This window comes from Labeo rohita, chromosome 6 (assembly GCF_022985175.1).
Source record: "Labeo rohita strain BAU-BD-2019 chromosome 6, IGBB_LRoh.1.0, whole genome shotgun sequence".
NCBI lineage: Eukaryota > Metazoa > Chordata > Actinopteri > Cypriniformes > Cyprinidae > Labeo > Labeo rohita.
In genome coordinates, this window is record NC_066874.1 from 280,670 (window position 1) to 296,756 (window position 16,087).

At 41.8% G+C, this 16,087-nt stretch overlaps 3 protein-coding genes across 4 annotated transcripts; 2 read left to right on the forward strand and 1 right to left on the reverse strand.

Moving 5' to 3' along the window:
• The first annotated feature begins 255 nt into the window (after positions 1-255).
• Positions 256-5,999, forward strand: LOC127167093 (G-protein coupled receptor 4-like). The gene is made up of 2 exons (XM_051112932.1): positions 256-287; positions 5,095-5,999. Exon 2 carries the CDS (start codon positions 5,109-5,111, stop codon positions 5,997-5,999), a length of 891 nt encoding a protein of 296 aa, XP_050968889.1. The 5' UTR covers positions 256-287; positions 5,095-5,108.
• Positions 6,000-8,698: 2,699 nt separating this feature from the next.
• LOC127166269 (G-protein coupled receptor 4-like) lies at positions 8,699-10,361 on the forward strand. The gene has a single exon (XM_051111391.1). It carries the CDS (start codon positions 9,115-9,117, stop codon positions 10,024-10,026), a length of 912 nt encoding a protein of 303 aa, XP_050967348.1. The 5' UTR covers positions 8,699-9,114; the 3' UTR covers positions 10,027-10,361.
• A 1,277-nt stretch (positions 10,362-11,638) lies between these two features.
• LOC127166268 (uncharacterized) lies at positions 11,639-15,058 on the reverse strand. 2 transcript variants are annotated; one of them, XM_051111389.1, is made up of 2 exons: positions 14,852-15,058; positions 11,639-12,816 (listed from the first exon to the last, which is right to left on the reverse strand). In XM_051111389.1, the coding sequence occupies exons 1-2, from the start codon at positions 14,923-14,925 to the stop codon at positions 11,880-11,882; spliced, it is 1,011 nt and encodes a 336-aa protein (XP_050967346.1). In that variant the 5' UTR covers positions 14,926-15,058; the 3' UTR covers positions 11,639-11,879. The 2 variants fall into 2 exon arrangements, with proteins under 2 accessions (XP_050967346.1, XP_050967347.1); XM_051111390.1 differs by having other exon boundaries at positions 14,985-15,057.
• Between the last annotated feature and the right edge of the window lie 1,029 nt (positions 15,059-16,087).

Genomic DNA, 16,087 nt, shown 5'->3' on the forward strand with positions numbered 1-16,087 from the left:
ACGCCTCCGTATTGAGCGAGCAGCGGGTGAGTTATTTGTGAAATATTAGTTTCATATTGGTCATCATTTTAAAGGGGTCATGACATGCCTTTATTTTCATATGTTCATTGAGTTTTTGCACCCAAAAAAAGTAAGCTTTTGGCAAAAATTAAGATTTTCAACCCTCATTCTTACATTCAGGAACATTCAGTTTTAGTGCCGCATCTCCTTTAAGGTGTGTCAGCAGCCGCTGTTGTGATTGGCTAACAGCACTGCAGGGAGAAGCATCAGCAGACCCGCAGCCACACGTGAGTAACGCTATGAGTTCACTGGCGCGGACTGAGCGTAGTAGAGCAGGTGTCTTTAATGGACTCGATGCAAGATCAGGTCTATTAAATTTTAAGAACCTGTCCTACAAGTGGGCAAATATAAAATATAGTAACATGTTAGGTTTACTATAGTCAATCCATACGCTCTCAGAAAAAAGTACAAAATGTGTCACGTCGTGGGATTGACAGCAGAAAGGACAAGGTCAAGAATGTGCAAAAGATGAGAAATGTTTAATGTTTGCAGAAAAGTTATTGAATGACCATCTGTCATAAACATTAAAACTCTGCCGTTTATGTTTAAGTTTCTGCTGGATTTAATGCATGTATCATACTGTTTACATATTACTAATTCATTGACATTTTAATGGATGCTAATTTTCACTAGACTGGCTGGATTAACAAAAGTGTAGTAAACTGACGCCAAAACTTAAACTCTGGCATTTTGAAACACAGCCTGCATCCTTCCGACTGTATTTCCCTGCTGAAAAAAAACAACAGACACCTTCACAAAATTGTAATGGTTTTACTGGTTATAATGGGACTTGTATTGGTTTTAATGGAAACTATAATGGACCCTATTGGTCTTTACTGGTAATTGATCACGTTCTATCGGTGGCTTGTTAAAACCAATAAATATGTCCCAAACACACTACAGAAAACCATTTTTTAATGGTTAAAAGGTGATGATTTGTAATGTTTGTAATGGCATTTATAGTGGAAACCATTAGAATTGTCTGTAATGGTTCTGTTGTTGTTGTTGTTTTTGTTTGTATGATGATGATTATGCAGATTATATAGAAATAGATTTGTATAGTCAAAGCATTATGGAGTTGCGTACGGTCAAATCCGATAGAGCTAGCACTCCTTCATCCTTCAACACAAGTTATTTGCCAATCCTGTATTTGTGCCTCATTTACAAAACAATGAGATGCTCTGGACAAACACATAATCCACGTTATTAAAATGAACCATTCACTCGTTTCTCAAACATCAGGTGTCCGAACTGCGTCAAAGCGAACAAGGACAAAAGTCGCTTTTCTCATTCATCCATTTTCAAATTCACGAACAGCATATAAAACTTAGGTTTTACTATATATAAATATATTTGGATAGTGATAACTGTATCTTGACGGCTCATAATTGACTAGTCTGAATGATAAAGATGTCTGCATTTGTAATTGAACAAGTATGAAATCTGATTCCATTCGAGTTTTGACTTGCCCAAATGGCATTTACTATATCCCTACTGACGCTATAGATATCAAGCGTCTCACATATGCAAAATAGAGATATTTATAACTGAACTGACTAATTATATTTTTAGATATCTGAATTGTATCTGCTCACAGTCGAATCTGCTGTTGTGATATAGTGAAATAGTCTTTACTCAGCTCCTCCTGATACTGCGTCGCTAGGCCATTTTTAGCTGACTACTCAGCCCCTCTAAAATTTTGCGATTAGCTCCATAAACTGTACACGAATTCGTGATCGCCTCAGTCCCCTTTAAATTTCATATGAAAATGGCGGCAGACTTCGATGGGCTCCTCCCCGTCTTTCTTTCGGCGCGTTCTTCAATTCGCAGAACGAAAAACTAAAAACAGGGTCTGTGTTCATCAGTAGATTGTTATAATATCTGCATCTGTGCAGTTTAAATACAGTATATAAAATATCATGGGTTGAGCAATCGGTTCCCCATCTACGTTTTTCGCTGTGTTCACCCTCATCACACCACAACTGTTTCTCCAGCGAAAATGAAGCACAGAAACGCATACTTTATACAACGATCATGTTGCCATTTTCATTTGAAAATTTAACTTTCAATAGTTTCTAGTGCATGTGGCAAAGAGGTTTGCATACTTTAGCTAAGGAAAGAGGCTTGTACTAAAAATGCAAACAGTAAAATGTTGTATTTGTACAGTAAACAGGTGTGTGTGAGATCAGAAATTTGGTATTTGGCTTATTCAGTAATCAAATGTTATACCTATCTATAAAATATAGTGGAATATTTTAATAATTATAGTATACCACCCCTATTAGTCAAACATTTCTTGTTTATATATATTTGTTTATACATGTGTATATATATATAAAATATATAATTTTTGTTATTATATCCTCATTGGGAGCTGAGCCCCCCTAAAATGAAAATCCTAGAATCGCCCCTGGGCTAACAGTACCGGAGAGCTGCTGTATGAACAACACACATGAAACACGTAAAATATTAATGAAAATACATGTGTGGCAGAGAGGTTTAATGATTCCGATTTTAAACAGGCAGATTTTTAAAAATTTGTTTTATTTATAGTGATTACAAATCGCTGTAAGTGAAGGTTCTTAGAATTCGCTTAGTATCATGAGGTATTATTAGTATATTGTGCTGTATATGGATACGTTATTCCGTGCCAGTGCAGGTTAAACTCATGGCACTGACAACCCACAAGATGGGAGTATTGCACTACAGCAGATCAGTGATGTGGATCCCTGCTGAAAAAAAAACAAAAAAAAAAACGATAGAACCCATCACAGACATTCTAATGGTTTCCACTACAAATACTATCACAAACATTACAAACCACCAACTTTTAACCAATAAAACCATTAAAAATGGTTTCCTGTAGTGTGTTTTGGGACGTATTTCATTAGGATTTAGTGGATTTAACAAGCCACCAATAGAAAGCGACCAATTACCAGTAGAGACCAACAGGAACCTTTACAGTTTCCATTAAAATCAGCACGACTGCCATTATAACCAGTAAAAACATTACAAATTCTGATGGTTTCTATTGTTTTCTTTTTCAGCAGGGATGTTCTGCTCCAGTGTATGAAACACTTCACCAATGATCCAAAAGTTACACAGGAGAGGAGTACAAACCAAGATGCAATAGTGATTATCCACCTTATTTTTCAATGCAGAAGTAAGCAGTTTTCTGGTAATGTGTTAGACGTCCGGTTCATAATCCACCATAGGGAAATAAGGAGAAGAAAATCAAAGTGCAGTAAACAGTAAAACAGTTTGCACTACAAACCAGTGTATTCATAATTAAGATAATACATTAAAATAATATGGTAAGAAACGAGATTTTTGTGCAGCTAAAAATAGCTGGAAGTGGATGAGACCGGAAGCCAGACACAAAATATTTACAAATGGCCGCACCCACTCTTATGGGAAAAATAAGGTGGATATTTATAGTGAATGTTTTATATAATATGTGTTCGTTTGGAAATGGAAGCAGATGCAAAATACGTCAATCCTCACCATTCTTGTAGTCTAAGGGCTCATCCACATGAAGCCAGAGCTTTCCCTATCCGTTCTTTTTTTTCCCTCGTTCTTCTGTAAACACGGCGTCATCTCAAGAAATATCTGCGTACACACGAAACCACTGAAACCAACTGAAAACTATGTAGTATACATGCCAGACCAGTATGTGACGCTGTAATTCTGCCACAGAGATACACTAAAACGGAGAAGACTACTTGGAGCATGCGCATATATCTTGCACGGCGTCTACAAACCCAACACAATAATAAGAAAAGCTAGTAAAATTAGTCAAGCTAAAAGGCTTCGTGGCTTCTGCAGCACGAACACAAGTATGCAGTCCACCACTGTAGTTGTTGCTGCCGTCACGTGACGTAGCGGGTGTCTGACTGAGGTCAAGACGTGGGGTCACAAAATATACAGACTGGCTGTACACATGAAAACGCAAAGGTGTCCTTTTCAGATTTATCCACTCTGGGACCCGGTTTCAAAACGCCAGATCCGTCCGGGTTAGAAAACAAACCAACATTTTTAGGTATACAGCTAAACGCGTCTCCGTGTGTACGGGGACTAAAGCAGGGCTGGTCAACCCTGTCCCTGAAGATCCATCTCCATGCAGACTTCAGATCCAGCCCCGATCAAACACACCTGTCTGCGTCTGAAAATCTTAATTAGCTGCTTCAGTTGTGTTTGAAGAGGGTTGGAGCTGCAGGAAGGTAAATCTTTAGGAACAGGATTGGGCAGTGCTAAATACTGCTTGTGTCCTCGTATCTGATGTCTATGTGTACTCAACGTCATTTGGACATGGTTTGTTTTTATATTGTTGATGAGAGTAGCTAATGCCTGCTGAAAAAGTCACTTAGTGTTGCTACTGACTTCAAACACAAATAAAAAGAACTACAAATAAGTCTAAACAGCGGTCTGGGTAAAAAGGTTGCATAACATCTAAGGTGATGAGTCTGACAAATATGTGTTTCATTTTATCCATATTGTAATTCATCAGAAACAAAACTGTGAACTGCAGGGACATACAGATACATTTGGCCATTAACTAACAAGCAGATTTTCTGCACGAAAGACTCATGACTGGTAGATCAACGTGCTTCTTCTCTCTCCAGTACAGTAGAAAGAAAAGTTGCGTAGAATAAATTAAATGAACTGAAATTCTGACCGTGTTCGGTTCATTGGTGATGGAGTGCATGTAATCATGAAACCAAGTGCTCTGTTAAAGATGCAATTTCACAACATGCTAACTCACGCTTCTGAAACACACTCAGATGTACTTTTCCCTTCACAAAGAGAGTACATACCTAAGGCATAGTATAAGAAGATGAATTGGGATGCAGCTGATGTTTTGTCAGCTGGCTTTATAGGACAATGACCTCTATGTCAAAAGATTCAAGAAATGTGTATTCCTCACCTCATGCATGACCCCTTTCATTTGATTTCACAAGCAGAGACAAACTCGTGAAATCATTATTTGTTACGGCTTGTAAAAGGTTATAATTGACGTCACACTGTCATTCACAGCTCATTTCGTCATCATGTCAAACACCTCGGCTCTGAGCCTGAACTCCAGCGTCTCCGGGTGGCGCCGTCCGCTGTGGTACCAGTATGAAGTGTGTGCAGAAGCTCCTCACTGGTTCATCTTCTACTTTGGTGTGAAAGTGTTGAACCTGTTTGCAGGCGTTCCCCTGAACGTCCTCGTGTTGTGGCAGATTCTGAGGAAGAAGAGCAAAGGATCCACATCTGACGTCTTCATTTTCAACCTCTCCATCCTGGACACCTATTTCGGCCTCATGACGCCTGTCGACATGGTCAACCGGCTGTACTTTAACAGTCCGTCCATCTGGTACTCTCAGCGATTCGCCTACGGGCTGAAAGACGTGACTCCGTTATTCCTCACCTGTATTTGTCTGGATCGCTACATCGCCGTGGTCCATCCCATCCTGTTCACCGGGATCCGTGACACTCACATTCGAATCGGCGTCTCGGCGGTGGTGTGGGGACTCATCCTGGCCTACTCGCTGACCAAATGCCTCTTAGGCATCATGAGCGTCAGCGAGGTCTTCAGCGGCGTCATCCTCTCTGCCTTCTTCATCATGGTGTTCTGCAACCTCTCCATCATCTGGGTCCTCAGGAAGAGCGTCGCAGGGAAAGAAGCCATGAACCCGGTGAAGAAGAAGGCCTTCAAAATGGTGATTACCGTCCTGGCCATCATCGTGGGGAACTATCTGCCTCCCGTGGCTCTGATGCCGTTTGCGTCCACCTTCTCGTTCATGACGCTACACTGTAAGGTTCTTCTCAGCGTGTTCTCCATCATGGACCTGAGCTGCACCGTCGAGCCTCTGCTCTACATCTCTAAGATGGATGGATCTGCGTTCTGTCATTGCCTGCAGAGTCCCTCCAAGAAACCCATTACTGTGAGCGTCTGAAATGAAGCGAAAGCACCGTCTCATTTAATGAGACTCTTGGGTTGTCCGTATCTCTGTCTAATCCAGTGGCTCTCGACTGCTGCGTCTCAGGTCCGTTGTGATTGGTCACTGAAAGTGGGAAAAACATAACGTTATGTGCAAAAAAAGTACACATAATCATTACAGCAACATAGACTCAACAGATTTTTAAAGAAAACAAAACACCTTCCATTCTTCGCTACTGATTTACCCTGTTTACCCTTGGTGTTAAGATGCGTTTTAGTCGATCCGATCACAAGTGGACAACGCTAAATATAGGTGTAAATGGGGTGTGAAGCATTTTGAGCTTGTCTACTTTCAATCACTTCCAGAGGCAGTTGAAAATGCATTCGACTGGATTGCTTTCGTGGTGTAGATGTTCATGTGTTCGAATCTCCTCCTACTGACCTAATATTGATGTGGCCGCAATTTATCGCAAAGAACATTAAATGTGTGCCATTGTATATGAAAACGTTCAAGCCACTGATGATCATTACACGTACCAAGCACAATGTTTTTCCACCAGTCCTGACTTCTAGTGCGACACCACGGTGCTCGGCGGGTCTTGAGACTACCATTGCTGAAACTAAAGCGGCTGCTCTCCGCATTTGTTTTCTTTTTTTTTTTTGGTCTAATTTTGCAATCGTGTGAAATTTGTGTCTATGACTTCCGCTGCTCTGAAATATCTGAAAAAGCCCATACATGTATATGAACAAAATTTTGAGCAGCATGATTGCTCATAACACTAGCAGCAGTAAGTACAAGTGCGCGGTAACTTTAGGCCTCCCGCTCCTGTTTTGACTCCGACAGAGGGATCCGCCCATTCACCCTCCTTTTGACGTAATCAGCACCATGGGGGATGATCTGGTCAGAAGTGGTCGAAAGTGGACAGAAGAGACAAATTAAAATGCCAGGTGTAAACAGGTGTCTCCATTGTCCACTCCGATCGGACAAAACACATCTTAATGCCAAGTGTAAACAGGGCCAAAGGTTGTGTGTCCATCAATCTCCACAGTATTTTGGCACAAATTCATCCTACCGAAGTAAGATTTCTCTGTATCGTGGTAAAAGGCAAGTTAGACTTACGGATGAACTTTGAACATTGTGTGTGAATGCTGTAATCCTCAAAAACCATGAAGAAATACATACTATTCACTCACTCTGATGTGCAGTTAACTTTTTGCTGCATGGAAACACTTCACTGTTCAGGGTCTACTTATTAAGATATTAACATATTTCAAAGTTTAACATGTAAATTTTAGTAGGCTGTTGTGTGAAATGGAATTGGAGTACTGCTATTATTTGAAATGCTGACTTTTTCCAAACGAGTTGAGAAGTGCTGATATAACGACGCGCTCATCATTAACACGTCGACTTTATTAAACTGTGCCGGCTGTTGTGTTTTCTGTGTGTCGTGTTTCCCCAGACGTCTCCTGTTTGCCTCATAACGTTTCACTCCTCGAGACTCTTTTCTGATTGATCTTCAGACTCTGGGAAGATCCAGCTACAGCGAACAGAACCAAACTTGACTTTCTGCTCCTCACTGTTGTGATTCTGTTAGATAACCTGATTCTTTTATTTCTCAAAGATTAGATACCAGCTTTCCAGTTGCATAATTAAGAACATTAACGAGTCACTAATTAAGATTTTAATTAAAATGCCTGGGGATTAATTAGGAACGGACTGAGTTGACGCAGATGGTACGAGCTTGTAATTGTGTAACTTAGTGATGCTACGACATTAATTAACATGAAAAACATTTACAGTAGAGCTTGTGTTGTCATTGATCTCAGACTGCTAGAGACGGTTTAATAACCAGAGCAAAAACATGAATATTTGCTGTATTTTTGATGCATAAAGGAACTCCACAAATGATGTACTTACTTGTCTGTGTTCTTTATTCTTCCATTCTGATCCATGTAGCTATATGTGTGTAAATACTCTGAAATATCAAAATAACAGAAGAGAAACATTTATCTTCAGTAAAAACTGCAAAGCACACAGATTTGACGTCATATACAGCACAATAATTGAGCACATATAAAAAAAAAAAAAAAACCCTGACCACAGTTAACGTGAGATGAACACCAAGTATATAAATGAGTATAGCTTGAGAGACAAAGATCTATTCAGTTCCAAACTCCACTGATGCTGTTTGTTTAGAAAATTAATATATTAATTAAGGAAAAGTGCCAAATATTACATTATGTAAGTTTGTCATCAGGAGGGGAAACCAATGAGAGGTTTACTAAACTCCCGTCCATTAAATGAACTTCAAATGCACAGAGATATGATGAAACTCACTGTTGTCCTGCATGTGCACTGAAACACTGAACATTTACAGACTGACAAACTGACATTCAATCCTACACCAACATATTAAACATATCATTGAAAATGAGAATTTACCAGTGAACAGATCAGTCACTGGATCAGCATCTGTATAAAAACACTGAAGGTTTGAAACTTGGAGTAAGGTTTGGTTGCGCTCAGCAGTAAATCAACTGAAACACTGTTTTGGCACGTAGTGTACTGAAGTATTTATCGCTCTGTAGAGTGCTTACGACAGGCTAGGGCTCTAATACGGTTCCTCACAGCCAGAAACGTTTATTTGCAAGATGTTACAGTAGATTTACTCATTTGTTTCTTGCATCACCTGTTTACATGAAGCTCTGCTCGCAACCTGCAGTTACATCACGAAACTTTGACCGCCTTCTTTCGTCGAACCACACAGACTTCATCGCGACCTTTTCTGGCAGACCCTCCTCTTCATCCAACCGCAGACGAGACCTTGTTGACCCGAAAGAACCGCAACTATTGGTTGCGTCCAAAATGTCCCTCCTCCGTCTCCCACGGGAAGAGCTTTTCTCGGAGCGCCCCGAGAGAGACGCTAAACTGACGACGTGTCTAAGTTAGGTGACGGTCAGAGAAACGTCAGCAGAGACCGACAATCACACCAAGCTGTAGAAGAACGTCTCCGTATTGAACGAGCGGTGGGTGAGAAATCTGTTTGCAATCATTTAACTTGACGAGGTTCTGAGAGACAAAGTCAAGTCATTGTTATGCATCCTAGGTTTAGTAGATCTAACAGTCGCTCATGATTATAACCGAAGTCACGCTCTCCTTCACAGCTCACTTCATCATCATGTCAAACACCTCGACTTTGAACCTAAACTCCAGCGTCTCCGGGTGGCACCGTCTGCCGTGGTATCAGTTCGAGGAGTGTGCGGAGGCTCCTCACTGGTTTCTTCTGTACTATGGTGTGAAAGTGTTGAATCTGGTTGCAGGCGTTCCCCTGAACGTCCTCGTGTTGTGGCAGATTCTGAGAAAGAAGAGCGAAAGCTCAACATCCGACGTCTTCATTTTCAACCTCTCCATCCTGGACGCTTATTTTGGCCTCATGACGCCTGTTGATCTTTCCAACCGGCTGTATTTCAACGACGCGTCCGTCTGGTACTCTGTGCGATTCGCCTATGGGCTGAAAGACGTGACTCCGTTATTCCTCACCTGTATTTGTCTGGATCGCTACATCGCCGTGGTCCATCCCATCCTGTTCACCGGGATCCGTGACACTCGATTCCGAATTGGCGTCTCGGCGGTGGTGTGGGGACTCATCCTGGCCTACTCGCTGACCAAAACCTTTTTGGGCGTCATGAGCGTGAACGAGGTCTTTAGCGGCGTCATCCTCTCTGCCTTCTTCATCATGGTGTTCTGCAACCTCTCCATCATCTGGGTCCTCAGGAAGAGCGTCGCAGGGAAAGAAGCCATGAACCCGGTGAAGAAGAAGGCCTTCAAAATGGTGATTACCGTCCTGGCCATCATCGTGGGGAACTATCTGCCTCCCGTGGCTCTGATGCCGTTTGCGTCCACCTATTCATTCGTGACGTTCCGCTGTAAGATCAGCCTCTGCGTGTTCTCCATCATGGACCTGAGCTGCACCATCGAGCCTTTGCTCTACATCTCTAAGATGGAGCGCTCCACGTTTTGTCATTGCCTTCAGAGCGCCTGAAGTGTGCGTGATTTCAGATTCTTGGAGTGTCTGTCTCTCTGTCTAATCTAGGGATCTCAATCCCTGCTCCTGGAGAGCTGCTGTCCTGCAGACTTTAGTTCCAATCCTTCTCCAACAAACATGCCTGGAATTATCAAGTAACCCTGAACACCTAGATTAGCTGTTTCAGGTGTGTTTGATTGGGTTGAAGCTGAAATCTGCAGGACCGTAGCTCTCCAGGAACAAGGTCGCCCAGTGGATCCCAACCGGTGGTTCGTGACCCAAACGTGAACCTCAGGTGTGTTGCGATGGGGCACTGACAGCATGAAAAACACTGTCTAATATTACAATAAATTAACCATATATAATTATGACATCAAGTATGCAAGGACAAAACACTTCCCATGTTGTTGTTGATGTCAAAGATTGCGTGTCCATCAAACTCTCTATTACTTTGGCACAAGTTTATCTGTTAGGTAAAAGTCAAATTCAACAGATAAATCAACATGGACAGGTTGTGTGATGCTTCATCTTCAAACACCATGAATGAAACTACAAAAAGTCTCAGAAAATACAGCCCAGAAAACATTAAACACATACACACATTTTCTCTCTCAGTCAGGATGAGGACGGTTTGAGCTGAACACGGTTTGTCCAGTGAACTACTCCCTGTGGAGAGAATGAAACCATTTGGCAACCAAAACTGACCACTTTCCTATGTTCATGTTAATAATTCTGTATCTCACTGGGCCCGTTCAGGGTCTACACCAGACTTGGCAAACTTGGTCCCGGCAGAGTTTAGCTCCAAATCTCATCAAACACACCTGAACAAGCTGATCAGTGTCTTCAGGATTACTAGGCGGCTACTGACAGATCAGGGTTAGAGCTGAACTCTGCAAAACTCTCAGAGTTTGCCCATGCCTGGTCTACACACTGTAAAACTAATAGATTTCAGTGTTCGCTTCTGTTACTATTGTAAATCCCTGCAACCATGACTCTGACCTCATCGAGTCGTTGAGAATCACTGATATCACAATGCGCTCATCATTAGCATGTTGATTTGGAACTGTGCCGTATGTTATTGTGTTTTCTGCGTTTCCCCAGACGTCTCTTGTTTACCTCTTTCTCAGCTGCTCGTTCCTAAAGTTTCACTCCTCGAGACTCTGTTCTGATTGATCTTCAGACTCTGGGAAGATCCAGCTACAGCGAACAGAACCAAACTTGACTTTCTGCTCCTCACTGTTGTGATTCTGTTAGATAACCTGATTCTTTTATTTCTCAAAGATTAGATACCAGCTTTCCAGATGCATAATCAAGAACATTAACGAGTCACTAATTAAGATGCTAATTAAAACGCCTGGGGATTAATTAAGAATTGACTGAGTTGACGCAGATGGTACGAGCTTGTAATTGTGTAACTTAGTGATGCTACGAGATTAATTAACATGAAAAACATTTACAGTAGAGCTTGTGTTGTCATTGATCTCAGACTGCTAGAGATGTTTAGGACAAGAGATATGAATATTAGCTAGATGTGTGATACATAAAGGAACTCCAAAAGTGACATCGTTCTGTGTTCACTTTTTCTTCTGTTCTGAACTATAGCGGCCATATGTGTGTAAATACTCTGAAATATTAAAATAAGCGATTTATTTTCATTGGAACTGCGTAAACAGTGTAAAGCACTTAGGTTTCATTAAAACCATCCCAAACCCCAACGGCTTTACATTAAATGAATTAAAAAGTACGTAAATGAGTCCATTAATACTGCCTCCGAAACAAGATCTCCTTAAAGATCAATCATTTTCACAATTGTGAATTCAGTCATTTCTGCCATTATCATAAACATTTCTGATTAAATTGTCAGAAGATAATTAGCGCTGGGTAATTCTGGCACAGATCTCTTGGAGACTCTCCCTGCTGGCCGGCGGACCGCTGATGGACGTCACGTAACCCGGATAGCGGTCAAAGAACTCCGGTGTCGGACAGGTGAGGCTCACCTCTGCCTCATCCGGTGAAGAGACGAGCGGAATCAGTTTAGCGTGAGCGTAATCGATTTCAAAGCCTTCAAAGATAAGCCCCACCCCCCAGGCACCAAGCCCCGCCTCCAGAAGGCCGGAAACCTTTCGGGTCGCCAGCGCCAGGCGTCGGTAGTCGCCTTCCTCCAGCCGGAATATGTCACTGGACAGAGGCTTCCGCGGAACCAGGACGGTGAGTCCGGGCGTGTTGGGAAATGGCGTGAGGAACGCCACATGGCCGTCGTCCTCCCAAACTCTCCACTGCTTCTCTTCTCCGCGCACGATGCGTGAGAACAGCTCGGGATCGGACGGATCGCCCAGGAAGGTGTAGTTGGCCGCTGCGTTCGGGTCGGGCAGCCGAGCCCGTATGCGGCTCCTGACGGCCTCTAGATCGGCGTCCGTCCAGCGCGGCCCGCTCTTGGAGCTGATGTGTCCGGGATCGTACGGCTGGAAATCTTCCTCCGCAGCGAGGTGAGGTTTCCACTCTGACTCCAGGCCGTGGAGGGGCACGACGTGGAGCTCCGCACCGGCCCGTTTCTGCGGCGTATGGACCAAGGCGCAGCGCCGAACCGCCAGACTCTCACAAAGCAAGTGCGCGACTGTTCTTGCGCCCAGGAGCAGATGCAGAAATGCATCCTCAGGTAAGTGGAAGAGGCTGGCGGTGCTGCTGAAGCTCTTATGGGTGATGACAGCGACCCCTGGAGTCCACGGGGACGAGTGCAGATACGCCGACAGATCTGACGTCTCCCAGATCACACTCCTGTCCGTGAACCCAGACACCGACGACGACATTCTGTGAATGAAAGATAGGAGGAGGAGGATGTTAAAGAAACAGCTCATCCAAAAATTTAATTCTGTCATCTTTTACTGTTGAAAGAACTGCTGAAAGTAGGTTTCGAAAACAACAGCGGAACTCTATTGACTATTGACTTTTATTGTATTGACAAAGAAACACTTGACATGTGCTGAAATGTCTTCTGAGTCCCACAGAATACAGAAAGTACAACAGGTTTGTAACAACAGAAAGGTCAGTAAATAATGACAGAAAATCACTTCTGGTTGAACTATTCCTTTGATACATAAACACTAACAGTCGAATGTTTGGAGTTCATAATATTTCAGTGTACTGAAAACTTCTGCTCACCAAGGCTGCATTCATTGGATCATAAACACAGTAAAAACAGTGAAACATTATAGAGTATGGGAACGTGACACGGACACGGACACTACAGTCTGCACTGGGTGATAGTGGAGGTAGATGTTAAAATTTATATTGTACATTTAAAACACATTAGAGTGGAGAACGCTTGCTGTGACATGAACTGTCATATCTGCTGTCATGACGGGATGGATAACGGATCTAAAATGAAGCGCAATTTTATGCTTTTCAGCTTGAAACAACACAATGGCGAAAGCAGCTCAATGAAAATAAGCCACTTCAAAATCTGCCTTTGTCATTTGTATTTATTATTAATTACAGATTCATCATTTTCGATCCACATGAATGTGTAAGTGCTCACGCTATGAATAACACGTTTGGAAATGTAATTTAATCTGTGATATGACTCGTTGCGATCACTGTCTTTGTTCATAAAGCAACTCATCTGATTTACTGTTCGGCAGCTCTTTGTAAGAAATCGTGTGTTTGTTCAATTTAAGTCCAGTAAAACTTATTGCACTTCATCCCTTAATGAAATTAAGATATGAGATATGATTAAATACATCAGTGCTTACTTTACTTAGGAATATTCATTCATGAATTTGCGTTACGCCACCAGCTGCATCTTTACACACAGACTAAACTTACTAGTGAAGCGTGACATAATATACCTCTGTAAATAAATGGTATTTAAACTCATGTCTTGCACACTTTAATGCTCCTTGAATGGAACATATACGCTGTCTTCGAACTGGAATCAGGGCGGAATATTTGAAGTTCGTAGGGCACTTACTTTTGAATAGAACAGACATCTTAGATTCACACAAAATGTGCAGAGCGGTGCTTCACTTACAAGATCAACTGGCTGAGATCAAGCTGTGGTGTGTTTATTTTATCAGTGCAACCTAGTTTTTAAAAATGGCAAAAGAGAAATTAATTCGGTCCTGGGTGTGGTACAGTAGGAGGTGGCCGTATGATTTCTGTGAGTGTATGTGTCGTGTTCTGGCCACACGACTCAGTGCTCGAATGAACGCAATGGATTCCAATATTAGTACATTTATTCTAAGCAAGTGCAAACAGCTCTTAAAAACATTAACGCAAATACAGTCATATTTTCCTCTAGTGATTTGTGTTTATTGTCATTGTACGCTATTTAGCGTGTCCTAAAACATGGCGGTGGCGACTACCCAGAATGCAATGCGCAGCGACGTAGATTCCCAAGCTCTATTACAATGTAAAGTTTTGTTATGTGAAAATCTGCTAAAATGTAATTGATGTGATCAAAGCTGAATTTTCAGCATCATTATTCTTCAGTGTCACGTGATCCTTCAGAAATCATTCTAATATGCTGATTTGCTGCTCAACAAACATTTCTGATTATTATCAATGTTGAATAACCTAAACTTGTGATTCTTGTTACATTTTGGATTAAGGCTTTTTAAAACAAATAATTTAATTCAACAAAGCTACATTAAATTGATTCAAAGTGAAAGTGAAGACATTCGTAATGTTACAAAAGATGTTACTAATGTTACAAAAAGGCTGTTCTTTTGAACTCTCGACTCATCAAAGAATTCTGAACAATAAAATGTATGGACTTAAGCGAACTCTTCACCATCATAAGGTGATGTTCAACAGAGTTGTAAACACAAATACAGTATTTCTGTACCTTCCTAAAAAACCTCCGAGTATGAGCGAACACACGGCGCAGCCGTTCAGAACCCAGCGCGGTCTAATTCTCATTAGCGCTGCAGATGCTTTGGCGGGAAAAAAAGAAAAGAAAAAAAGAATAGAATCAAAACCTGAACTACTCAAACACACTGCACGTCCTTCTTCTGCTTCTTCTTCTTTTGTTGAATGGCCGTTCACTCCGTAGGAGCATTACCGCCACCTACTGTATATCTTCAAGGCAGACAGAGGCCACTGCACTTCCGCATGACAAACTCTGTTTTCTTCTACGTCAGCATCACGTCTGATGAAGCCTGAGAACTGCACTTGCGAGTTTCAATTTGAGCAGCAGATGGTGCCAAAAGTTCAGCGTGTAGGGCTCAGATCTTCATATAAGACAGTCGCAGAGACGATTCCTCTCATACAATAAGAAGGTATCTTTTGTACAAAGAATCAGTTTTAAAGCGCGCAACTTAAGTATATATAAGTAAAGGTCTACTCATGTGAACCTGTCTAGTGTTTTTTAACAGCAGTGTGAGTTGAACATGACAGTAAAAACAACAATTACACAACTTAAATCAGCTACTGAAATAAACAGTTTGATCTTTAGTTGTCAAACGCATCTGTTCTCAATCGCGCAGCTGTTATTTCCGCGAGTTACTATGATTATTACCGGTGAATGAGGTGAATGAGGTGACTCATGAGTTCCTGGTGTTTGACTGAACCGGTGTGATCCGGTTTGATCGTGTCAAAACCACCCGGCAAACACACCCAGGGGAGAATCACACACTCCCTGATGACTCTCAGTCTCAGTCTTTCAGTTATAAGGCGCCATAAGCACTGACTAATTAGTTTCATACAGATAAAATAATACCGTACAACGACATACATAGAAGCCTAAATACACAGACTCAGAGCAACTCATAACTTGTTGCAGAATGTGTGAAATGCAGGGTTGCCAACACGCTCTCAAATTGCCAAATTGGCAACCCCGCTTACGAATTGAAACACAGTCTCAGCTGTCAAATTGTGTAAGTTTTACTAAATTCAAACAAGAAATGCCATTTTGGCGCATTAATGTGGCGTCAGATCATAAAATGAAGCGCTTCAGTTAAAGCCAGAGCCACTGAAAATCAACTTGTTTGTTGCGACTCTTCAGACAAACCAGCGATGACAAAACCTCTGAATGAGTTCAAGCAGGATTTAGACAGCTTCACCGTACAGGCAGCGATTTGCA